This window comes from Mustela nigripes, chromosome 1, assembly GCF_022355385.1.
Source record: "Mustela nigripes isolate SB6536 chromosome 1, MUSNIG.SB6536, whole genome shotgun sequence".
Classification (NCBI taxonomy): domain Eukaryota; kingdom Metazoa; phylum Chordata; class Mammalia; order Carnivora; family Mustelidae; genus Mustela; species Mustela nigripes.
This window is the reverse complement of record NC_081557.1, coordinates 52,978,771-53,005,058: the sequence shown is the minus strand read 5'-3', so window position 1 is coordinate 53,005,058 and position 26,288 is coordinate 52,978,771. Positions and strand designations below refer to the sequence as shown.

Sequence of the window (26,288 nt, the reverse complement as noted above, 5' to 3'; positions counted from 1 at the left end):
GGACCATCAACTGCCTAAGCTGCCCAGGCACCATGATACTAAATACTTTAGATAGAATTTTATTTACCTGCAGAATTTCAGATAATATCCTTACTATGTAGCTAATTCTTGTGGAAATCCTGTTTGAAAAGAAATTCTAGAATGGATGACTCTGTATCCAGTACCCATCCTCTGTGGCTAATATGAAATAATTCCAAGCAAATTCCTTATGAGGATTCTAATAGAATTATTGCCATTCTTTGACAAAGGAGCTGAAACAAACATTTTCCCTAGCATCTCACTCTTATATATACATAAGTAAAACCAGTATGTAATTTGGAGAACTTCGTAATTTCAGATGAGAAGTCAGAAAAACTTGGGAGAGCAATGAACCTAGTCAGAATTTTTGTTATTAACATAATCTTAAGAAGATAAAGGGAATATGGCACCTAGCTGACTCAGTCAGTGGAGTGTGCAGTTCTTGATCTAAGGGTTGTGAGTTTGAGCCCCATGTTGGGTATAGAGATTAGTTAAAAATAAAATCTTAGGGACGCCTGGGTGGCTCAGTTGGTTAAGCAGCTGCCTTTGGCTCAGGTCATGATCCCAGCGTCCTGGGATCGAGTCCCATATCGGGCTCCTTGCTCCGTAGGGAGCCTGCTTCTCCCTCTGACTCTGCCTTCCACTCTGTCTGCCTGTGCTCGCTCTCGCTTGCTCTCTCTCTGACAAATAAATAAATAAAATCTTAAAAAAATAAATAAATAAAATAAAATAATATCTTAAAAAAGAGATAAGGAAAAATAGAAGTATATAACTCAGGGATAAGGGTAAATAGAAGTGTCTGGAGGCTAATTCTTAAGATTTAAATGACTACTTTGAAGATTATATGAATCATGAATATAGTTAGAACAGTGCCTAGAAAATGGCTCAAAAATGTTAATTATTACACAATAATTATTACAGCAATAATTCTTTTTTTTTTAAGATTTTATTTATTTGACAGACATCACAAGTGGGCAGAGGGGCAGGCAGAGGGAGAGGGGGTGCCAGGGAGCCCAATTCGGGGCTTGATCCTAGGAGCCTGGGATCGTGACCTGAACCAAAGGCAGAGGCTTTAACCCACTGAGCCACCCAGGCACCCCTACAGCAATAATTCTTTTTTTTTTTTTAAAGATTTTATTTAATTATTTGACAGAGACCAAAGCAGGCAGAGAGAGAGGAGAAAGAAGGCTCCCCGCAGAGCAGAGAGCCCAATGTGGGGCTTGATCCCAGGACCCTGCGATTGTGACCTGAGCTGAAGGCAGAGGCTTTAACCCACTGAGCCACCCAGGCACCCCTACAGCAATAATTCTTAACAGAAAGAAGAAGCTGCAGATAGGTGTTAACTGACACTTAGAATATATCTGAGAAATCTGAAATTTAAAAATCTGCTGAGCAATTAAAATAGATGTGATGAGATTTATGCATTTTCCTCATAGAACCTTTTGGCCTTCCCTGCAAGTCTCTTTCCTACTTTACAGACAGGTCCAGTATACTTGAATATCTAGTTTTTAGGCTTACAATAGGTTAGAAAAGGAGAAAGAGGTGGTTGCATCAGGCATATCAATAGCAGCAGTAAGTAGTTGACAGGATTATGAAGAAAAGCAAATATTGGTTACCCAAAAATATAGCAGTCTAGCCTTTATAGTGTGTAGTGCAAATATGAGGATGGTGCAGCAATTTATCTTCACAAAAGTGTGACTAAAATTATTAGTGGTTAGAGGTTTGAGATAGAAGAGTCTGAGTTACTGGTAATAACAAGCTTAAGGTTATGACCAAAAGTTGTAGCTGAGGCAGAACAGAAGAAAAAATATTGAAAAGCCTTTCAGGTTCGGCCAATGAACTGGGAAGCCAAGACACTGGAAGAATCATCTTTGTGGGTATTGGAATCCTCAAGAACTGTAACTGGAATGGTGGCGTAGAGGCTGAGAGTGAAACAGGAACGAAGTTCTTATAGGACCTGGGGGAACTGAGGGCAATAGAGGGTAGAAAATTGCAGTTAGAAGTATCCAGGTGGTGGAGGGCATGGTCTGATGACAGGTTTTTAATGGAGGGAAGAAAGAGGAACCTGTTCCACCTCCCGGCCCAGTGGTATCAGAGGTGGTGTGGAGAAAAGAGCTACCATTTCAGAGGGCTGCAGGGGAAGCACTGTCATCTATAGTCTCGAATTCTGACACGTGTAGAGGGCTGGGTGTTTTCACAAATTAATACTCTTTTTTCTTAAACCACGGAGTCTCATGAAATAGTAGTTGAAACACAGCTCCATGTTTGGAAGACATAGGGAGTGGCAGTGGGATCATTTTAAAGGGAACAACCTTTATTTTATGTTGCCATGACAGGATTCAGGCCTAGTATTGCCAGATCTTTGGGATTTTTTTTTGAGAATCCGGAACTGGATTTTTGTGTGAAAAAGACTACATACAACACTAGCTTTTTATTTACTTATTTTAAAATATTGTACAGGCCAAATAAACTGTATTTAGTCATCACAATTTTATGAACTGTGCTTTTTAAAATAAAGACTAGTATTTGTAAGTTCATGAGTCAAAGTCCATGATCCTCAACCTGGTTGCCTTGCTGGGTCATCTGCTACCATTCAGTCCAATCTGCAGGTGTAAAGGGAGTGACTTTGACCAGCTGATCACCAAACAGCACTTAAATTACCTGACAGTTTATCAGTTGTTTGATCATTACTCAAACATATCTGATTTCACCCCTTATTTTTTTACTTTCAATTCTAACTCTCATAATGGAATTTCCTTGGAAGAGAAACACACAACTTTATAGCTAGAATTTTTAATGAAAAGTAGACCCCATATGATAAAAGGAAGCATCTAATGAAAGAAAACTTAGAGGCTCTTTAAGCCCAACAAAACAAAACAAAACACTAGTTAATTCCTAAATAAATTTTAACATAAAATCTTTAACGTTGCTTAAAAACCTTCAATTTTACTTTAAAAGTAAAAGAAGTCTAAGGATGGTATTTGGCTCTATTTGACCTCAGGGCAGCAAAACCCTCTGGACTTAGTTTCCTTATCTGTAAAATGGAGATTAAAAATACATGCCCTACCTGCTACATAAGGCAGCTGTTAGGATCAAATGAGAATGTGAAAAGCTTACCTCTTGACTTTGTATGGGCAGTTTGTTTTATTTTGTTAAGGGATAACAACTTGCCTAAAGCTAGTGAGATTGTCTATTTAGAAAAAATATTTTAGAGTATATTTAAAATTTAAGAAACCACTCGAATATGAGTGGATATATAATCTATTTCCAAAAGGAACTTTCCTATTGATAGATGACACTGCTGATGGTATCATTGTGTGACATAATGGCTAAAATCTACCCTCTCTAGGTCTGTAAGCATGACTAGTCCTACTTTGGCTAATAATCCTGTTCATTCAGGTCAGATTTGATACACACTCTTTCTCTGGTCCTATTATCACCTCCCTTCCCTTCTCAACCTGTGCTCCTTTTTTTGTCAAAATTAGTAATTATCACTTGAGATGTATATTTAACATAATGAGTCTTTTTTAAAAAAAAGATTTATTTTGGGGGCACCTGGGTGGCTTAGTGGGTTAAGCCTCTGCTTTCGGCTCAGGTCATGATCCCAGAGTCCTGGGATCGAGCCCCACATCGGGCTCTCTGCTCAGCAGGGAGCCTGCTTCCCCCTCTCTCTGCCTGCCTCTCTGCCTACTCGTGATCTCTGTCTGTCAAGTAAATAAAATCTAAAAAAAAAAAAAGATTTAATTTTTTACTTAGAGAGAGCTGGGGAGGGGAGAGGGAGAGAGAGAATCCTAAGCAGACTCATTGCAGAGCATGTAGCCCAATGCAGGGCTTGATCTCGTGACCCTGAGATCATGACTTGAGCCAAAACCAAGAGTTGGACACTCAACCAACTGAGGCACCCAGGTACCCCTAATGTTTTTTCTAGCAGCATTTAATACACAGTCAAAAGAACAAGTCTTAACTGAGAAACACAGGATTTCTTCTTTTCACAGTAATTGGGATTTTTAAGTTCCAGTGATGATGACTACAAGGCACCTCCTCAGAGGAAACTAAACATTGATGAGTCCAGTGCAGCCAGTATGTTGAATATGAGGTGATAAAATCTTTATCACATCCAGCTTGACTGTCCTGTAACTTAGTTTGAGTCTTTTGGAATAGTTATTCCTTTTTATTAATTGTATGGTTGTTATACAGCCATGGGAGAAAAAAGCTGAACATCAAAATCATCAACAATATACCTGAAAGACAAAATAGAGTAAAATAAAAATAATCTAAGGATGTTGATAATCATTCAGTGTCTATAATTTAAGATTACATACCTAGAGATTTGGAAATCTATGTTTAAAAGAATTAGCTGCATCAATTCTACATGAAACACATGGATATTTTTTAATATAACATTCTCACATTTTTCCTCAACCATGAGTCCTTAAAAACAGTATGTACCTGGTATAACGAGAAGGACCTGAACAGTGAATTGAAAGGATAAATAGATCTGGAGGTCTAGTTCTGGCCCCATTACTGATTTCCCGAGTGAGAAGCCCTGGATTTAGGTCCATTTGCTCTTCTCTAAAATAGCAACACTGTGTCCTTCCATGCCTCAGAGATGTATATACCGGGAGAATAAGGCAACTGAAAGCACTCTTGAGTTTTCATTTGGAATGCTCAAACACTTCTTTCTTTTCTTTTTTTCCTCATCACTCACAGTGTTAATAGCTTTTAGAGCTATTCCAAGCAAAATGTCGAAAACAAAATTTCAATGCTGAACTTTTATATCTTTTTTTTTTTTAAGATTTTATTTATTTATTTGACAGAGAGATCACAAGTAGGCAGAAAGGCAGGCAGAGAGAGAGAGGAGGAAGCAGGCTCCCTGCTGAGCAGAGAGCCCGATGCGGGACTCGATCCCAGGACCCTGAGATCATGACCTGAGCCGAGGGCAGCGGCTTTACCCACTGAGCCACCCAGGCACCCCGAACTTTTATATCTTAAATAGAAAATATGTGGGGCACCTGCCTGTCTCAGTCAGTTGACCGTCCGACTGGGATCGAGCCCCATGTTGGGCTCCATACTTGGCATGGGGTCTGCTTGAGAGCCTCTCTCCCCATCTCCCTCTGCCCCTTCCCCCACTCTTTCTTTCCCTCACTCTTTCTCTCAAATGAATACATAAAATCTTTTTTTCTTAAAAAAGAAAATATGTAAAAAGTAAAGTGTCATATATTAGTAAATATTCATTTTTGAGGTCACACCAGATAAATCTAGCATGTGGCTATTGGTTAATTTTTTGGTGGGGAAATAGGGCTGGGGGAGACAGCCATAAGGCTCAAATCACTGTCTTGAAAGGGATGTTTGGGGGCAGCTGGGTGGCTCAGTGGGTTAACCTTTGCCTTTGGCTCAGGTCATGATCTCAGGGTCCTGGGATCAAGTCCCACATCGGGCTCTCTGCTTGACAGAGAGCCTGCTTCCTCCTTTCTCTCTCTGTCTCTGCCTGCCTCTTTGACTACCTGTGATCTCTGTCAAATAAATAAATAAAATATTTTTTAAAAAAGGGATGTCTGCAATAATTAATATTTTTATATTAACATATTTAGGCTTAAAGCTCTAAATTAGTTTAAACTCAGATTAAGAATGAGTTTTTGGGGCGCCTGGGTGGCTCAGTGGGTTAAGCCGCTGCCTTCGGCTCAGGTCATGATCTCAGGGTCCTGGGATCGAGTCCCGCATCGGGCTCTCTGCTCAGCAGGGAGCCTGCTTCCTCCTCTCTCTCTCTCTGCCTGCCTCTCTGCCTACTTGTGATCTCTCTCTGTCAAATAAATAAATAAAAATCTTTAAAAAAAAAAAAAAAAAAAAGAATGAGTTTTTGTCACATGCAGATTTGATATTTTTTTACTCGTTTGACTAGGATTTGGATAGCTTAACACACCTTTGAAAGATGAGTCTGTTTTGCAACCAAAGGCTTTAAAAGGAAAAAAAAAAAAAAGGAAAGAAACAACCTATATGTTAACTGATCCACAAAATTTGACATGTTCCTTATAAAGTCAGAGCTAGAGCATAAGATATTACATTGAAAATGTTTTCCAAAAGTTTTCATTATATGAAATATGTAAACTAGATAATTAGTTTTTCAAAAATTTTTTATTTATTTGAGATAGAGCACAAGCAGGGAGAACAGCAGAGGGAGAGGGAGCAGCAGATTCCCCACTGAGCAGGGAGCCCAATGCAGAGCTCAGTCCCAGGACCCCAGGATTATGACCTGAGTCAAAGGCAGGTGCTTAACTTCCTGAGCACCCCTACAGACTTAATTCTATACGTATTATTATAGTCACATTTCTACTATTTTTTAAAAAAGATTTTATGTATTTATCTGACAGAGAAATCACAAGTAGATGGAGAGGCAGGCAGAGAGAGAGAGAGGGAAGCAGGCTCCCCATGGAGCAGAGAGCCCGATGCGGGACTCGATCCCAGGACCCTGAGATCATGACCCGAGCCGAAGGCAGCAGCTCAACCCACCGAGCCACCCAGGTGCCCTCTACTATTTTAAATTAATTTTGGAGAGATGGCAAGAGCCATTAGAAAAATTATAATTACCTCTGCTATGAAGAGAAACAAGAAAAACAAGGAGTATGCCTTCTAAGAATAGTTTGCTCCCTGCTTAGTCAAGAAGGGGAAGATATCTTGGGATGACTCCTCTGTCTCACTCAGTGGCATCACCTAATATAGCTTCAACAGGGTTTTGATTATTTGATGCTCTTTTATTTGGCTGTTTGAATGACTCTTGTAAAAATAAAATTTCTTTATGATTTTCTTTTCTTTTATTTTTATTTTTATTTTTTTTAAAGATTTTATTTATTTATTTGAGAGAGAGAGAGCATGAGCGAGGAGAAGGTCAGAGGGAGAAGCAGACTCCCCACGGAGCTGGGAGCCCGGTGCGGGACTCGATCCCGGGACTCCGGGATCATGACCCAAGCCGAAGGCAGTCGTCCAACCAACTGAGCCACCCAGGCGTCCCTGATTTTATTTTCTTTATTAAGTAGGCTCCATGCCCAGTGTGGAGCACAAATGTAGGACCTGATCTCAGGACCCTAAGATCAAGACCTGAGCTGAGATCAAGAGTTGGACACTTAACTGACTGAGCCACCCAGATGCTCCCTAAGATTTTATTTCTAAGTAATCTCTACACCCAACATGGGGCTTGAACTCACAACCACAAGATCAATCAAGACTCAAATGCGCTACTGAGCCAGCCAGGTGCCCCTAAAACTATAATTTCTTATTTTTCCCATCCTTCCTATAGTTTGGCATTAGCTTCATTTGATGCCATTTTTGTTTGTTTGTTTTGCCAATGGAAACGTAACTTCAGTGAATGACAAAATCTAATGTCAAACTGGAATTCAATATTCTAAAAAGTGCCATTTATTCACGTATATCTTTTATCTATATCTATTTAAGGATTCTTGTATTGCTTTTCATTCCTAAACCTCTTAAACAAGTGTAGGAACAAACCTCTTTAAACCAAGAGCTATAAGAAGTCTTAGTTAAGTGTATTTGGGAAAAGCTGGGAAATCCTTAGGCCAACAAAGAATTTTTGTATATTTTCAACAAGTCAATTAGGGCCAAAGATAATTGCTAAAAAGTTTAATCCCAATGCTATTTATAAAAGATTCCTTGAATATGAAGAAACAAAATAAATACATACTTTTTTCTTTGGGTGTCTGGATTTTTGGGGGGTAAGTGGTTCCATAAAATGTTTCAGTAATAGCTACAAGTAATGTTACCTTCCTATCTGGACTATACTAACATGAACAGAATGTAGTCTCTTTCCCCATCCTACTACTCTCTGGTCTGTACCCTTTTAAAAGGAGCAGAAGTGATTTCTCCTCTTTTTTCTATCATGAGACTTTTTTCCAGTATGTTCTTCCAGGAAGAATATATTAAATGATTTGGGCTAGAAAACAATTTTTAAAGATTTAAAAAAAGTAATCTCTGTAGGGGGCACCTGGGTAGCTCAGTGCATTAAACCTCTGCCTTTGGCTCAGGACGTGATCTCAGGGTCCTGGGATCAAGCCCTGCACTGGGCTCTCTGTTCAGCAGGGAGCCTGCTTCCCCCTCTCTCTCTGCCTGCTTTTCTGCCTTCTTGTGATCTGTCAAATAAATAAATAAAATCTTAAAAAAAAAAAGTAAAAGTAATCTCTACACCCACCATGGGGTTCGAACTTAAAACCCTGAAATCAAGAGTCACATGTTCCATGGAGATAGCCAGGCACCTGCATGACTTTTTGCTTTAAGCTGTGTTTTCTGGGGGTGCCTGGCGGGCTTGGTCCATACAGCATGTGACTCTTAATCTTAGGGTTGTGAGTTTGAGCCCCATGTTGGGTATAGAGATTAATTTAAAAAAATGGAAGTGTCAGTCTGATTTTTTTTCCTTTTAATAATTCTTTTGGAAGCTCTCCTGGGTGGCTCAGTCAGTTAAGCATCAGACTCTTGATTTCAGCTAAAGTCGTGATCTTGGGGTCATGAGATTAAGCCCTGTATCAGGCTCTCCACTGGGAATGGAGCCTGCTTAGAATTCTCTCTCCCTCTGCCCCCTTACCCCACTTGCTCACGTGCTCTCTCTCTAAAACAAACAATAAATAAAAATTCTTTTGGAAAGGTCTACCTCCATTTTAGTGTTATTTTAAGTAATGGATGATATAATTCTTTTTTTAAAGGTTTTTTTTTTTTTTTTTTGTAAATCTCTATACCCAACATGGGGCTCAAACTCATGAACCCCGAGATCAAGAGTTACTCACTCCTCTGACCCACATTGGGCTCCTTGCTCAGCGGGAGCCTGCTTCTCCCTCTGCCTACTGCTCCCCCCTGCTTGTGTGCTCCCTCTCACTCTCTCTGACAAATAAGTAATATTTTTTAAAAATCAAGAGAAAATTTTAAAAAGTTATTAGAAAACACTAGCAATCTTTTTTTTTTTTATTAAAGATTTTATTTATTTGTCAGAGAGAGAGAGCGAGCACAGGCAGACAGAATGGCAGGCAGAGGGAGAAGCAGGCTCCCCACCGAGCAAGGAGCCCGATGTGGGACTCGATCCCAGGACGCCGGGATCATGACCTGAGCCTAAGGCAGCTGCTTAACCAACTGAGCCACCCAGGCGTCCCAACACTAGCAATCTTTAGAACTGAAAAATAGCTGCCATTGTTAGCATTTTAAAATACAAACTTTTTCTGATATTTTTCATGTTTAGGTCCACTAATTTTATTATGGAGCAAAATAGGTCTTAAGTGTGAAATAAAGGCATGGAAGGTGAATGTGAGGAGTTAAGTGTGCTGGGTTTTCGAACATATTGTGCCAATGTTCCCTTCTATATGTACCCTAATTTTTAAAAATGTATTTAAATTAACAGAATTTATTTTTTTTAAGATTTTTTATTATTTATTTGACAGATAGAGATCACAAGTAGGCAGAGAGGCAGGCAGAGAGAAAGAGAGGAGGAAGCAGGCTCCTTGCTAAACAGAGAGCCCGACGTAGGGCTCTATCCCAGAACCCTGGGAACATGACCTGAGCCGACTGCAGAGGCTTCAACCCACTGAGCCACCCAGGTGCCCCCAAATTAACAGAATTTAAACAGAAATGAGCAACAAGAAACAAAATGCTAAAAGTGGATAAAAATGAACTAATAAAGGCCGGGCATCCTCACAGTCATTTATAGTTACGATTTATAATCAGGCTTCTAAGAGGTGACTAAAGAAAATCAAGAAATGCTGATAACTTAAAAAAATAAATGCATATTAAAGTAAGAGAAGTTTCATATATCTGATCCAGATAGAAATAACAGGAATGCAATTGTGGATAATTTTAAAACTATACTTATTACAGTTATCCATTGTTTCATGAGATGCTCTTTTGCAAAATGAGTCAAATGAGCTAAACATTATTTTATCTGGAACTCACAAATTTGAAAAAAGAAATTCCCTTTAGTAAGAAATGTTTTTTTTTTTTTTTTTAATGGAAGGAATCACTCATCAGTTTTTTGGTCTATATGTCAGAGTTTCTTAAAGTGGTATCATACCTGAAAATGACTACCCTTAACTAGATAACTTTATTTCTTTGAAGAAAAAGTTTTAAAGGATACTGTACAAATAAAGTATTATTTCAGGTATGTTAACCATCTTTTTCATTTTCTTTTTTGTCCCTATTCTGGTTTTGGAAATTGACATGTTAAAGTGACATTGCGTATCATTTTATTTTATTTTATTTTATTTTATTTTAAAGATTTATTTATTTGACAGAGAGAAATCACAAGTAGACAGAGAGGCAGCCAGAGAGAGAGAAGCAGGCTCCCTGCTGAGCAGAGAGCCCGATGCGGGACTCGATCCCAGGACTCTGAGATCATGACCTGAGCCGAAGACAGCGGCTTAACCCACTGAGCCACCCAGGCGCCCATTGCGTATCATTTTAAAATACCCTAATTTTGTAATCATATTAGTAAAAATATGCTTACCTAAAGAAGGAGCGAGCCAATATACTATAAAAAACCGAAGGAATGCTTCGTCAAAACACTTGAAATGCAGTGAAAGTGCCAAAGCTGGATTAAATACAGCTCCTGTTAGACTTCCTCCTGTAATACATTTTAAGCAGAGTGATACCAAACCATGTATTTTGCATTTTCTTATAACTACTTTATTTTAGGTGTTTAAGTGTTCTTATGCTATAATCTTCCTTTGCAGAATCACCTGACATATTATAGAACATAAAAATAGATTATACATTATGATGTGCTAGGACATTGAGTTTTAATCCAGTGCTTTTCCTATATATTATAGAATGCATATTGAAAGTTAATCTGTTCTATTATTGGTCCTTCAAGTTTATGAAATAGGAGATTTGGCTGCCAATCTTTTAACATTCATCAATGTAAGTGAAAAAGTAATAAATAATGAAAATACATTTAAAATGGATACAATACCTTAACCCACTGAGCCACCCAGGCACCCCCAAAATTTTTTAAATAAAAACAGTGATCGTGTATAGTTGTGAAAGGTAAGCAAAAATTCTATTGATTACTTTTCAGGATTCATGATCCAGCTCTGCACCCAGGTTCTCTCTCTGACGTGGAGCCTATCAGTTTAGTTCTGGCCACACAAGCAAGTAAGGAAAAGCCAAGGAGGCTAGACTTCTTCAAATGGACGAGATCTATGGCTCAGCTTTTCAGAACATACCCTAAGAATATTACTGAGAGAGTAACATTTCTCTTACTTCTTCTGTGTAGAAGCTTGGGCATACCCATTGGCCTCTGATTCAGCCACAGAGATATATCCTGATATCTTCACAACCTTTACCTTGACATATGCCACTATATAGCATGCTGTCTTCATAAAATGCAGTAAAATTGGAAATTTAGCAACCCTTTCATAAGATTTCACTAATGAGATATTATACTTGATAGGCTGCAAATATTGAAGCTGTGTCAAAATGAAGGTGTTGAGCAGTGAACTAAGTTCACTCCATGGCTAAGAGTTTTTTCTAGAACACAGGCCTCACAGTATGATTCATACTCATGTCTCAGCAATTATAAAAGATACCATGTTCAGAATCAGTCTTGAATAGTCAATCCTGGAATGTTAAACCTGCAACTGCCAAGGACCAACAGAATTTTTGGTTTGTAGGTAGTCATTTCAGTTCAATAAAAAAATTGTTGAGTTCCTATATAGTAGACATCATGGGCAAAAGATAAGGACTTATACAGGTCTTTACATTACAGTGTAATATATGTTATGATAATACAAGTGACCTGTGCTTTTTTGAGATATGCATAAGTAAAAATAGACTGACCCACTGCTCTCATAATTAGTTTATTTTGGTGTTCCCATTAGGCCTTTGCTATTTCCATTAGGTCTAAGAACACTATCCATCAGTCTTAGACCATCCTAAAATTCAAACTACTTCACTTGCCCTATCTTCTAGTCCTCACATCACCAAATCTGCTGAGTGTGATGTTGTGGAAGCTGCTCCCCCAACCTTAGCCTCTTGAATATGGACTGGCTTTGCAACTTGCATCGACAAAGAGAATGCAGCGGAAGTGATGCTATGTCCATTCTGAACATGACAAATGGTCTATGGCCATACCACCCTGAACGCGCCCGATCTCGTCTGAACATGACAAATGACAGTGAATTCTAGGTTCAGGTCTCAAAAAACCCATCAGCTTCCACTTTTTGCTCTCTTGGAGCAGTGCCCTGACCATGTAAGTAAGCTGGTCTAGGCTGATGGAAGATAAGAGGCCACACAGAGGAGAACTGACAGTTGCCACTGACTGCTGGACACATAAGTGAAGCTTTTCCAGCCCCACCAACTGTCCAGCTAAATGGTCTCAGGGGAATTTCCAATCTGACTCACAGAATCACGAAAAACTATGATTTTAAGCTATAGCTGATATACAGGGCATGTGGGTGGCTCATTTGGTTAAGTGTCTGCCTTCAGCTCAGGTCATGATCCCAGCCAAGGTCCTGGGATCAGGCCCTGTGTTGGGCTTCCAGCTCAACAGGGAGTCTACTACTCTCTCTACCCCTCTTCCTGCTCATGCTTTCTCTTTTGCTCAAATAAATAGATAAAATCTTTGGGAAAAAAATAGCTGATACAGAAGTTTATATCAGGAGTGGGTTCTGTGTCAACAGTAGTCCAAGGGGTTCCTGAGTGGCATAGTCGGTTAAGCATCAGACTCGGTTTTGGCTCAGATCTTGATCTCAGGGTCTTGAGATCAAGCCCCATGTCAGGCTCCGCACTCAGTGTGGAGCCCACTTGGGATTCTGTCTCCCTCTCTCTCTACCCCTCCTGTTCATGTGCATGCTCTCTCTCTCTCTCTCTCAAATAAATAAATCTTAAAAAAAAAAAAAAAAAAAAGCCCCAAACATGTGGCTTTGGCTTTGACATTTTAGATTATATAGATAGCTCTTTGTTGGGGGCTGCCCTGTGCATTGTGGGATATTTAGTAGCTTCCTTGGTCCATACCCACTAGATTCCAGCACATCCATCTTCCCCAACTCTCTAACACCAAAAATGTCTCCACACATTCCTGAATGTTCCCTGCAACAGGGTGGCGGTGGGGTTCTTATTGAAAACCACTGTTGGGGCATTTGGGTGGCTCAGTGTATTAAGCCTCTGCCTTTGGCTCAGGTCATGATCTCAGGGTCCTGAGATCAAGCCCCGCATCTGGCTGTCTGCTCAGCGGGGAGCCTGCTTCCCCTCCCCCTCTCTGCTTTCCTCTGCCTACTTGTGATCTCTCTCTGTGTCAAATAAATAAATAAAATCTTAAAAAAAGAACTCCCTGGGGCGCCTGGGTGGCTCAGTGGGTTAAGCCGCTGCCTTCGGCTCAGGTCATGATCTCAGGGTCCTGGGATCGAGTCCCGCATCGGGCTCTCTGCTCCACAGAAAGCCTGCTTCCCTCTCTCTCTCTCCTTCGGCTCAGGTCATGATCTCAGGGTCCTGGGATGGAGTCCCGCATCGGGCTCTCTGCTCAGCAGAAAGCCTGCTTCCCTCTCTCTCTCTCTTTGCCTGCCTCTCTACTTGTGATCTCTCTCTGTCAAATAAATAAATAAAATCTTAAAAAAAAAAAAGAACTCCCTGTTGTACAGAACTATTGATACTTGAATACAAGTAGACATATCAAAGTTGTTTATAGTAGCAAAGAACTGGGAAAAACCTGACTGTCCATAAGAAGATAGCTAAATAAACAAGCTTATTAATTTGGAATAACATGCAGTGTTTTGAAATAATGAGAGAAATCTCTTTACTGATTAACATTGATAGGTCTCCAAGATACCACTGAACATACTACCATCAAGAAAAGCAAACTGCAAAAGTAAGGTATAATACCTTTTATGTTAACGTGAACATACCTAAATAATAGTTTCTATAGGGTCTTATCTATATAATAAATCACATAAAGAGTTTGGAAGGACACACACAAACACATCAACACACACGCATGTGCAGAGGACTACCTTGGTGGGAAGATTAGGCAGAGAAGGAGAGAGGACAGGCATAGAGGATGGCAGTCAAAAGGCACAGTTGGTCTCATTGTTACTGTTTTAATTTTTAACAAAATATGTTCATTAATTGTGTAATTTAAAATGAATTATTTAAAAAGAATCATCAGTCAGGTACAGGCAGGACTGACAAACTACCTTTGAAAAATATTGTTTATTGACATCTGAAGGGGAGAAGACATAATAATATATGTCCTAGAGGAGATATCAATGGGAAGACCGAGCTGGCTGATTGTCAAGAGTCTTACAGGATAGCAGGAACTTGGTGAATTACCACAGTTAAAGACTGTGTCAAAGTCCAGGTTTCAAATCTGGCAATTCTAGATGCTGATGTTACTCAAGACTCCTTAAGGGAATCAAATTCACTGGGACAGAATGACACTAGTTAAAACCATAAGACTCATTTATAAGCCAGAATGTTAATTAACTAATTTAGAGTGGAGGCTAGCCCTCTCCACTGACTAGAATATTTGTGCCAGGTACTAGGATAAGAACTTGAAATACGTTATTCTATTCGTCATAATAGTCTTAAGAAGTAGATAGTTATTATTCTCCATTTTAAAGATGAGGAAATGAGGCCTAAATTAAGTAGCTCTTCTAAGGGTACAGCACAACACCAAACCTGTGCTCTTAGCCACTACATTAATAAATAAATGTTCTGGACCTTTGAAGCGATTTTTCATTTGTAAATGAGTATTTCATATAGTTCTTGTATTAAAAGCAAACATTTAAAGGACTTAGTTCCCTTCTTTGACAAAAAATTCTTACCTATATTCTTCATGATTCACAAGGATACCAAAAATTCCTGAATGGAATAATGAAATGAAGTAAAAATACTACAATTTCTTCAGACAATTTATTAGGCTTATTTTGAAAGCCCTTAGACATGAAATATAAAACATCCAGATATATATTATTTTTTTCTACATGGATTTTTTAAAGTGAATAGTATTTGATTTGTAACAGGTGACACAATGCTAAGACCTGGTTATATGTTATAATGAATAAAATAATTTTAGTTTCTATATTCATAAAGCTTACTGTCTATTGGAAGAAGACATCAGAAAACAATGTATAATTAAAAATTCTATAACGGTAATGAACAGGTACAGTAATAAAGACAACTTACTTAGATGTATAAAATAACGGATTTTTTTCAGTGCTTACCATTGACCCTTTAACAACATGGGTTTGAGACGCATGGGCACACTTATATGCAGATTTTTTTGACAAATACCATATAGTACTGTAGATGTATTTTCTCATGATTTTCTTAACATTTTTCCCCCTAACTTACTTTATTAGAAGAATACAATATATAATATATACAACATACAAAATATGTGTTAATCAACTGTTAACCGTAAGACTTCCAGTCAACACTAGGCTAGTAGTTAAATTTTGGGGGAATCAAAAGTTATATATGGATTTTTGACTGTGCAAGGGCTTAGTGCCCCTAATCCCTGCATTGTTCAAGGGCCAACTCTAATTAAAAATGAATGCAGGGGCCCCTGGATGGTGCAGTTGGTTGATCATCTGACTCTTGGTTTCTGTTCAGGTTGTGAACCCAGGGTTCTGTGATCGAGCCCCTCATTGGCTCCATGCTCAGTGCAGAATTTGCTAAAGTTTTTCTTTCTCTCCCTCTGCCCCTCCCAACTCTTTCTCTAAAATAAATTAATTAATCTTTAAAAAATGAATGCCATTTTCTTTTACCTTGTTCATTGAACCAAATTCTCCAAAATAAAAATTAAGGAGATTTACTTAAAATCTGCACTAATAGTTTTATAGTTCTAACATGTTAATAAATCACATCCTAGGACACAACCATGTCAAACCACCGCCAACAGTACCTTAGAAGTTAAAAAGAAGGGCACCTGGGTGGCTCAGTGGGTTAAGCCTCTGCCTTCAGCTCAGGTCATGATCTCGGGGTCCTGGGATCAAGCCCCGCATCGTGCTGTCTGCTCAGCGGGAAGCCTGCTTCCCCCTCTCTCTGCCTGCCTCTCTGCCTACTTGTGATCTCTGTCGGTCAAATAAGTAAATAAAATCTTAAAAAAAAAGGAAGTTAAAAAGACATATCAAAGTAATTTATAATGAGACTTGAAGTAGCTGACCCTTCTCCTGTCTTTCCTCCCTTGTCCATTCTTAAATCCTTCCTACAAAAAGCCTTACCTATCTCTGATATGACAGAAACTTGACCAGTCCCAAGACAGTTCATTCTGTCTGGAACAATTCTGATCTAAAGTTATGATGTATCCACAGAAGATAACTTGGAGTTACGGCTTAGTGTAGCATTACCCAAAGTGTGTTTTCTTCTGCTACATAGTCCTAGACAAAAGGATTCCATAAGTTTGAAAAATTGTTCCACATCCTCCTTTTGGGGTTTCACAATATATAACAGCATAGAAAAAGCCTCTGTTAAAGCCTTAACAATAGAAAATCTGTTTAGGGGCGCCTGGGTGGCTCAGTGGCTTCAGACTCTGCCTTCGGCTCAGGTCATGATCTCAGGGTCCTGGGATCGAGCCCTGCATCGGGCTCTCTGCTCAGTGGGGAGCCTGCTTCCCCACTCTCTCTCTGCCTGCCTCTCTGCCTGCTTGTGATCTCTCTGTCAAATAAGTAAATAACATCTCAAAAAAAAATCTGTTTAATGCAGTGTTTGCCAGACTTATTCAGCAAAAGAATCCTTTAGCAACTTAAAGTTTTTAAGATTTTATTTACTTATTTGACAGAGATCACAAGTAGGCAGAGAGGGCGTAAGCAGGCTCCCTGCTGAGCAGAGAGCCCGATGTCTGAGATCATGACCTGAGCCGAAGGCAGAGTTTGAAGCCACTGAGCCACCCAGGCGCCCTGCAACTTAAAATTTTTAAAATTATGGTAAGGTATATGACATAAAACATGTCATTTTAACCATTTTTAAGAATATATTCAGTGTCATTAATTATATTCACAATGTTCAACTATCACCACAATTTCTAAAACTTTACCATCACCCCAAATAGAAACTCTATACTCTGTATCCATTAAAGACTCTGTATCCATTAAAGAGTAAGTCCCACTCCTCTCTGCCCCCTAGTCCCTGGTAACCTCTATTATACTTTCTATGAATTTGCCTATGCTGTGGGGTTTTTTTAAATAAAGATTTTATTTATTTATTTAACAGAAAGATAGTGAGAGAGGGAACACAAGCAAGGTGAGTGTGAGAGGGAGAAGCAGGCTTCCCGCTGAGCTGGGAGCTGGATCCCTGGACTCTGGGATCATGACCTGAGCCAAAGGCAGATGCTAAATGGCTGAGCCACCCACGCACCCCATATGTTGGTTTTTATATAAGTGAAGTCCTGCAACATTTGTTCCTTTGTGTCTGTCAAGGTTCATCCATGTTGTAGTATTTATCTGAACTTAATTCCCTTTCATGGCTGAATAATGTTCAATTGTATGTACATATTTTTGTTACTTTTGAGTGCAGTATAGAAATGCTGATAATGTAATGTGAATAAGCTTTAGTGTCAGTTTGAACCATGATTCTAGCACATTCTGGCTGTGTGAGCTTGGACAAGTCATTTCACTTTTGTGAGCCTCACTTTACTTAAAATGTATTCATTAGTGAGTTTTTCTAAGGATTGACTAAGATAACTCATATAAATTTCCTATGTGCTTATTAGTATATTGCTCAATGAATACTCTTATCTCCCTTACACTGACAGAAAAGGAAGATCATAATAGATTATTAATTTCTGTAACAGTAGTAATCCACAATTTTCTATTATGTTCTGCCCCAGCAAACAGTCTCTGGCACTGATATTGCACGTACTAGCCATGTGTGGCTACTGACTACTTGAAATAAAGCTATTGCAACTGAAGAACCAAGTATTTAATTTTAGTTAATTTTAATCTGAAAAATCACATGTATCTAGTGTCTTCCGAATTGGCCAGCACAAGTCTGGACAAGAGCAGTGGTTTCTCAGCTCTGGTTTCATACTGAGATGACCTGGAAAACTATAAAACATTAATTTTATAAGTATATTACTTTTTGTGAGGGATGATTATATTCATATAGAGGGCATGTTTCTACTTTAGCCCAAACCTAAAACTTTAATAAATAAGCGACTATTCATCAACCCCTGAAATATACAGAAATCTTTCCCTCTCTCTTCTACCCTTTTTTCCATCTGTGTCTACACACAAAGAATAGCAATATATCTATCGGATGGAAGATGGGTTGGAAAGTCTTTCATTTTTATCCTGGAAAGTCAAGCAAATATTTAGAAGCCTTTCTTTTCTTTCTTTCTTTCTTTTTTTTTTTTTTTTAAGATTTAGTTGTATATATGACAGACAGAGATCACAAGTAGGCAGAGAGGTAGGCAGAGAGAAAGAGGGGGAAGCAGGCTCCCCGATGAGCAGAAAGCCCAACTCGGGCCTCGATCCCAAGACCCTGAGATCATGACCTGAGTTGCAGGCAGAGGCTTTAACCCACTGAGCCACCCAGGTGCCCCTTTAGAAGCCTTTCTTTTGAGGTTTGCTTCTACTTATAGTTTCACTTTCAGTGGGCAGAAGATAGACCTTTACTATTAATTTCCTTTTATTAGATTCCTGCTTCTAAAACATTTTATATAGTCCCAATGAAGCTACTTCATTGCAATCATTTAAAATGACACATTTCATCATTAAACTTTCGGTTTTTTTTTTCCTTGTCCCCTTTAGGATATCCAGGGTATCCACTGCATCTGAGATCTGTCAAAGTAAACCAATGGTTTGCAAGAAATCATCAGATTTCTCGAGTTACTTTTTAAAAAAATCTTTCATTTCAATCAAGTTTTAATTTTGTAGAAAAAGAACTAAGAAACAGAACTACAAAATTGCTACTCCTCACTCTTATTATTAACCAATCATGTTGCCTGTACTTTAAATTGAAAGGCACCTTTTTAAGGTGCCTTTAAATTGAAAGGTACCCATGATCATTTTTCAGTCTGAGTGTCAGGTTGTCATGAGGAAAGAGGTAGCAATAAGTTATCTTTCCTTTCTACCATTAAAACAATCCCTTTGTAGGATATTTGAACCCTTGGCAGTATTTCACAAGATCTCAGTTTCAGCACAGAAATGGCTCCTGTTGCTGGGGTTCAAAAAAAGCACTGAATGGAGGATCTATATGTCTGCACTACTGGTAAAGAACGGGCTGCAAATGTATAGAATAACAGGGATACCAATATTGGCATCGCAGAGGTGTAGGGGTTTCAAATGTATCTTTGTAAAGAACTTCGTGCCTCAGGTCGTAGAGGCTCCGGAGGTGCCAAGTGTTTTGTGGGAATAACAAACCTGCGTAGACCAAAAAGGTGATGAGTGCTGCCAGCAGGTGGATACGAAGCTTGGTTCTGATCTCCTGGAAGTGCAGCAAAGCGCTGTGGAAGATAAAGGAGCAGATGGCCTCTGTGATGACCGCTTTGGGTAAGTCGACTTGAATAGGATTCCTGCAAACGAAGGTCCTCTCGTTGAGGTGATACTTGGTCAGCCCCAGGCTCCACAAGGCGCTTATGCAGTACCTGCTGCACAGGGCACCAATCAGCTGAGCCAACAGCCTAATCGCACCCGTCTCAGGGGACATTCCCCCCAGCAACATCTGCATCAACACGCCGCACGGGTTGCTGGAGGTGCCCACCAGAGTCAGGCCATGCACCAAAGAGAAGAAGTAGATTAGCGTCAGCGGCCAGGTGGGGTGCGCGGGTTCCTGCTCGCTCAGCAGTTGCAGCTCATGGGTGCAGAAGCAGAGCTGGAAGGTGGCCAGAAACTCCAAGACGAAGGTGTGGGCCATCATGAACCTGTGCAGCTGCAGCCGGGTGACCACGCGGGCCAGCCCCATGAACAGCACGAGCAACAGCATCAGCCCCAGTGAGGTGCAGGTGTCCTGCACCTCCGGCCAGAGGCCCCGCAGCGCCGTCATGTCTCGCTCCTGACCAGACTAGGCTGCCTGCTTGGCTCAAGCAGAAGCAGCGTCGGGGCAGGAGTCCCAAGTCCTAAGTCTGCAGCCCCGCCCCCTCCTCACGTCCCGGGGGCGGACCGACTCAGGGCGAGCTGGAAGCCCCTGGGCGTCACGCTGGAGGACGCCTCCCCGCCCTCCTCCCCTCCCCGGCTCGAAGCTAGGGTGTTGGGAGCCGGGGAAGAGAGGAGGGGAAGGGCGGCAAAGGAAGCTCTGCTAGGGCACCGGCTAAAGGGCCAACCGTCAGTCCCACACGCACACGCCCCCGCCACCTCCCTGAGGGACTGGAAGCCGGCGTAGGTCTGAGAGGGCGCGGAGGGACGCTGCGCGCCGAGGCCATTGCGCATGCGCGCGGGGACCCGTGAGCCCTTGCGAGCGGCTCGACCAGAGCTCCGAGGACGCCAGCCCCGGCACCTAACGGGAAGGTTCGCGTTCACTGCGAAGTTGACACTTGCTTTGAAGGGAAGACCTTGAAGGTTTTTCTTCCCTGCCCCTAAAATGGTAAAACTGTCCGGCTGGAAACACTCCTAGAGAGAATCTCGTCCAACCGCCTCGTTTTTATTAATGGGGCGACTGAGAAGATGGGAGGTGACGGAGGTGGGACGCAGAGGCCAGGGGTGGTGAAAGGGAGTAGACTTTGGAGTCAAACGAAGCCGTGGGTAGACTTTGGAGTTGAACGAACCGGGGTTTGACTTGTGTGAACAAGGGCATGCAACTGAGTCTCCTTGTGCTGAGTTTTCTTCACCTGCCTCATGTTGGGCTGGCAGAAAGAAAGGGCTACTTAAGATGGCGAAAGTTCCCGCCACAAAACCTGAGCTCCCACAGGAAAACAAAGACCCAAGCAGGAATCTGAAACACACACCCCACCCCTTCCGGCCCCAGTGGGCCAATGGAACCCTGACAAGCAAAATCTGAGACCCCCGCTCCAGCTCCAGTGGACCAATGGGACCCCAACAAGCAGACGAATTATCCAAATAAGGGAAACTTGCCAAAAGACCCCTGAACTCCCCTCTAGACCCCCTTAAAAGCCCCCTTCTCCCTGCCTCGGGACTTCCCCCACTCTGCTTTTCCAGAGTTGCGGAACCTCGGGGGAGGGTGCCCTCCTCCCCCCGTCGCAGTTTTCCTGGCTCCCCTTCTCCTGAGCCCTGAAACTGCGCCGGAGAGTGCCTTTAATAAATCTTGCCTTGTGCCTACTTCGCCTGGTGTGTTTATCTCGCTGGAAAAGCTTTACATTCGGTGCGAAACCGGGAGGGGTTCGAGCCTCTGCCTCCCCACGGCGGCTCTCCCCTCCACCTCCGGACTGGGACTCAGCACTTCCTTCACTCGGCTCTGAAAGTCGCTGCGGTGAGTGTTTCCTGGCTCCTGACCCCTCCCGAGGCGCCCTGGCCCTAGCAGCAGCCGGGTCTGGGCGAGCTCTCCTCCGCCACCAGGTGGCCCCGTAGTTCTGAGGAATTGGGAGACGTCCTCATTCCAAGGCAACTATTCTCCTGAACCGCAATTCAGCCCGCAGAGGAGGGGACGCCTTCCTCCGCGTTTTGGGTTGATAGGGGAAGGAGCTATGGGAACCTCCCAGTCCATATTAGACTCAAAAGTTCCCTTGGGCTGTTTCCTGGCTAATCACCGAACCTTGGGGTTAGACCAGGACTTACGGAGGCGACGTCTCATGTGAGGCCACTTCCTGTGGCCAGGAAGTAGCGAGGAGGAAGACAGGCCAGGGTGGGGGTAGGGGAAACGCTCTGCGTCTTCCACCTGGTCTGAGGGAAATGAAAGCCGCCTGTGGTGTCCCTGGAAATGGATGTGTTCTTTCCTTACTAACCTGGGGAGGATCCTGAGCGAAAGGACACTTGCCGTCAGTTTGTGTTGGGGGATTTTAGACTTGGGCTTTATCTGTCCAGCCAGCTGCCACTTTCTTCATGACATCAAGCGCTCAAGCTGAAATGGGGAAGGGGGGACAAGAGTCATTCTGTCGGTGGGGGGTGGAAACCAAATCAGCCTGAGAGTATCAGCCTGAAGTAGGACTTCTCTTAACTACTTGGTCCTAAATATATCATGCAAAAGGACATAACTAGAAATGTAATAAAGTTTTATGTTTAGAAGTGAAAAAAAAAAAAAAAAACCGTACCGTTGCTTGGCCCAAGTATGGACAACCAATTGAAATGGCCTCCTGAGGGCACCTTCGACTATCAGGTGCTCCTGGGCCTTGACAATCTCTGTAAGCGCCAAGGCAGATGGTCCGAAGCACTTTACGTCCAGGCCTTTTGGATTCCACGCTCTAGACCCTCACTCTGGTCCCGTTGCCCAACTTATCAAGTATTCCTTGCCTGCACCCCCCCTTTCGGCCCCTCCGCTGTCCACTCCCAAGAACCTTGATTCCCCTTCCCTCTCCCCTCTCTCCGACCCCCCTGAAAACCTCTCCAGGCCCCCTTTAAGGGCCCCCCAACTGCCCCCCCCCCCCCCTATCAGCCTATCCATCAACCAGCGCTCCCAGCCCCCCCCCCCCAAAAGCTCTGAGCCAGAGCCTTCCCCGCCTTCTAACCCTCCTCCCTCTCCCCCAATCTCCGCTCGAACATGGTCCAGAAATCAGTCTCCAGACCTGGTCTGTCCCCTGAGGGAGTTTGCAGGGGCTGAATGGGTTGTTGGAGTCCACGCACCCTTCTCTTTGTAGGATCTCTCCCAAATAGAGAAGCACTTGGGGTCCTTTTCTGCCAATCCTGATAACTGTATCAAAGAATTCCAATACCTGGCCCAAGCCTATGACCTCACCTGGCATGATTTACATGTGGTAAATCTCCTCACCACAGAGGAAAGGGAACGCATCCAGGCTGCTGCCCGGGAACACGCAGATCAGGTCCTTCTCACTGATGCTGCCATGCCAGTTGGAGCCCAGGCGGTCCCAGCTGTAGAACCAGGTTGGGATTATCAGAATGGCCAAGATGGCCACCGGCACCGCGACCGCGTGGTCCAATGTCTCATAGCCGGCATGTGGGCAGCCTCTAATAAGGCCATTAATTACGACAAGATTAGGGAGGTTGTCCAGGCCCCTGACGAAAACCCCGCCATGTTTCTTAACTGATTGGCCGAGGCTTTAACCCAGTACACTCGCTTGGACCCCTCCTCTCCTGCAGGGGCCACGGTACTGGCTACTCATTTTATCTCTCAATCGGCGCCAGATATATGGAGAAAGTTAAAAAGGCTGAGGAGGGCCCTCAGACCCCCATTTCTGACTTGGTGAAAATGGCATTTAAGGTCTTTAATTCCCGTGAGGAGGTGGCTGAGCTTAAACTACAAGCCAGACTCCAGCAAAAGGTTCAGTTGCAGACCCAAGCCTTGGTAGTAGCCCTATGGCCGGCCGGCTCCGGGAGCCAACAGAGAGGGGCAACCAATCGCACCCACCCCCCCGGGGGCCTTTTTCAAATGCGGGGCCGAGGGACATTGGGCTCGCCAGTGTCCCAATCCAAAGCCGCCAACTCGGTCTTGCCCTTAATGCCATTTGATGGGCCACTGGAAATCCGACTGCCCTAACCTCGGGGTATCTTTGGCGCCTCAACGTGGGGGACCCCCCGAGACAGTAAGTCCAGCCTTTCAACTGCTCGGATTGGAGGACGACTGATGAAGCCCAGACTCGGCCACCCCTCTCACCCAGGCCAAGCCCAGGGTCATGCTCCAGGTAGGGGGTAAGTCCATCTCCTTTCTGCTGGACACGGGGGCTACCTACTCTGTTCTGCCTTCCTATTCGGGACTTACAGAAACCACCGATTACTGTTATGGGGACCGATGGGACCTCCTCCAATCCTAGGGTGACCCTTCCCCTTATTTGTAGCCTGGATGGGTTCCCTTTCTCCCACTCGTTCCTAGTGATTCCTTCCTGCCCAGTCCCTCTATTGGGGAGGGACATTCTCCAGAAACTGAGGGCGACTATCTGCCTCTCCCCTTCCTCCCCTCCCTCCGCCTCAACTCGTCTCATCCTATACCTCTCCACTCCCTCGACCCCTGCTCCAGATGTCCTACCCACTGTAGATCCTCGGGTGTGGGACACCTCGGAGCCTATCATCGCTTCCCACCTTACCCCGGTTAAAGTACAGCTTAAGGATAACTCCAAGTTTCCCTCTTGAGCTCAGTTTCCTATTTCCTTAGCCCACCCCCGGGGCCTGAAACCTATCATAGAACGGCTTAAGCGTCAGGGACTCCTGGTCCCCATCAGTTCCCCCTGTAACACCCCTGTCCTCCCAGTACGTAAGCCCTCAGGGGCTTATCGACTGGTACAAGACCTTAGGCTTATCTATGAGGCTGTGGTTCCCCCTCCATCCAGTCATTCCTAACCCCTACACCCTATTGTCTTGCGTTCCCCCAAACATCTCTCACTTTACAGTACTGGACCTGAAGGACGCCTTTTTCACCGTCCCCTTGCACCCTGATTTCTATTTTCTTTTTGTCTTTACCTGGGAGGATCCCAACATGCATGCTTCTGGACAACTAACTTGGACTGTCCTACCCCAGGGGTTCAGGGACGGCCCCCACATTTTCGGCCAGGCCTTGACTACAGACTTACAGCAGGGCGTCCTTAGGCCAGTACTCTACTACAATATGTGGATGACCTCCTCCTCTGTAGCCCCTCCCTCTCGGTCTCCCAAGATGACCCCTACTTAACTTCCTGGGGGCCAGGGGATATCGAGTCATCCCCTCTAAGGCCCAATTGTGTGCCTCTTCGGTTACCTATCTGGGTGTACTTCTGACTCCCACTTCTAAGTCTCTTACCGGGGACCGCATATGACTCCTCCAAGAACTCCAACCTCCCCAAACGGCGGATGAAATACTCTCTTTTCTTGGATTGGTTGGGTTCTTCAGACATTGGGTTCCAAATTTCTCTATCCTGGCCTGTCCTCTACCAGGCGGCTAAAGAGACCCCCCCAGGGTCCCCTAACTGATCCCACTTCGATCCGCCACTCATTCTCTAAACTAAGTGACTGCCTTACCACTGGGCCAGTCTTAGCCCTACCTGATCTCTCTAAACCATTCCATCTCTACACTGATGAGCGCTCCGGCTCAGCCACTGGCCTCCTAACACAACTGGTGGGGCCTACGCATAGGCCTGTCCGAGCAACTGGATGTCACCGCCCAGGGATGGCAGCCCTGCCTCAGGGCCCTTACAAAGGAGACCCACAAACTGATCTTAGGGCAGCCCATTACGGTCTACTTTCCCCACCGACTCACGGACCTCCTTAGCCACCGACCCCTGGCCCATCTGACTCCTTCTCGTCTCCAGCTATTCCATCTGCTAATCCTAGAAAACCCACATATCTCTCTCTCTACCTCCCCCCGCTTAAACCCCGCAACTTTAATGCCTATACCCTCGCCCACCCCGGAACCCATTCATTCCTGTCTACAACTTATAGAGGACCTCACTCCTCTCCATCCCGGTCTCTCTGATCAACCACTATCCAATCCTGACCGCATACTCTTCGTGGCAGTGAGGCCAAAGACACGCTACTTACGCTGTGGTCACCATGGATGTAGTATTAAAGATGGCTTCCCTCCCAATCAGAACCACTCCCCAGAAGGCTGAACTCGTAGCTCTCACCAGGGCATTACACTTGTCGAAGGGACAACGAGTCACCATTTACACTGACTCAAAATATGCCTACCTCATAACTCACACTCCTCTTTGGTAAGAACGGGGGTTCCTAACGACCAAGGGCACCCCTATAGCTAATGGACATTTCATCGCCAAGTTGCTTGAGGCCCTTAGTCTGCCCGCTGAGGTAGCAGTTGTTCACTGTCGAGGCCACCAAATGGCCAAGGATCTGGTCTCCCTAGGTAACAACAGGGCAGACTCAGTGGCCAGACAAAGGGCCCTAAATACCTCTGCGTCTCCTATCCTCTTTCTTAACACCCCTCACCAGCCTTCCTACTCTACAAAGGAAACACAGCCCTCCAGGCATGGTGAGGAAAGATTGGAGATAAGGGGTGGATCTACATTTAGGACAGGATTGCCCTGCCAGGCAATCTGGCGCACACCTTAATTACTGACATCCATCTATCCCTCCATATTGGCCCAAAGGCTCTCCACCAATTTCTTCAGCCATTGTTCTATCATCCTTCCTTATCTAAGGTAATCAAAGTTGTCCACAGGGCTTGTAAAGCCTGCTCCGCTGGGAGTGAATTCACAAGGAGATATCTGCAGACCAGGGCCTAACCATCAGCTCCGAAGTCATCGGCGGGCGGGGGCTCCATCCCGGTCTCTCTGATCAACCACTATCCAATCCTGACCGCAT

At 43.4% G+C, this 26,288-nt stretch overlaps 2 protein-coding genes across 3 annotated transcripts in view; one reads left to right on the top strand and one right to left on the bottom strand.

Annotated features, from left to right (window-relative positions):
* The window catches only part of CLNS1A (chloride nucleotide-sensitive channel 1A), a 48,467-nt gene extending 29,631 nt beyond the window's left edge, over positions 1-18,836 (top strand). Inside the window, exon 7 of the mRNA XM_059411561.1 lies at positions 18,747-18,836. The gene's annotated coding sequence lies outside the window, so the exon portion shown is untranslated. The remainder of the gene's footprint in view (positions 1-18,746) is intronic.
* AQP11 (aquaporin 11) lies at positions 946-21,165 on the bottom strand. Of its 2 annotated transcripts, XM_059411580.1 has the most exons (3): positions 19,359-21,165; positions 10,508-10,624; positions 946-4,259 (listed from the first exon to the last, which is right to left on the bottom strand). In XM_059411580.1, exons 1-3 carry the CDS (start codon positions 19,978-19,980, stop codon positions 4,180-4,182), a joined length of 819 nt encoding a protein of 272 aa, XP_059267563.1. In that variant the 5' UTR covers positions 19,981-21,165; the 3' UTR covers positions 946-4,179. The 2 variants fall into 2 exon arrangements, with proteins under 2 accessions (XP_059267563.1, XP_059267573.1); XM_059411590.1 differs by lacking the exon at positions 10,508-10,624 and having other exon boundaries at positions 19,359-21,162.
* Between the last annotated feature and the right edge of the window lie 5,123 nt (positions 21,166-26,288).

Excerpts from the sequence above, each read along its gene's own strand:
- AQP11 (XM_059411580.1), bottom strand. The coding sequence starts at position 19,980 with ATGACGGCGCTGCGGGGCCTCTGGCCGGAGGTGCAGGACACCTGCACC. Across the intron at positions 10,625-19,358 it reads CACCTTTTTGGTCTACGCAG|GAGGAAGTCTAACAGGAGCT; the intron begins GTTTGTTATTCC and ends AATGTATTACAG. Across the intron at positions 4,260-10,507 it reads TTGGCTCGCTCCTTCTTTAG|GTATATTGTTGATGATTTTG; the intron begins GTAAGCATATTT and ends TTTGTCTTTCAG.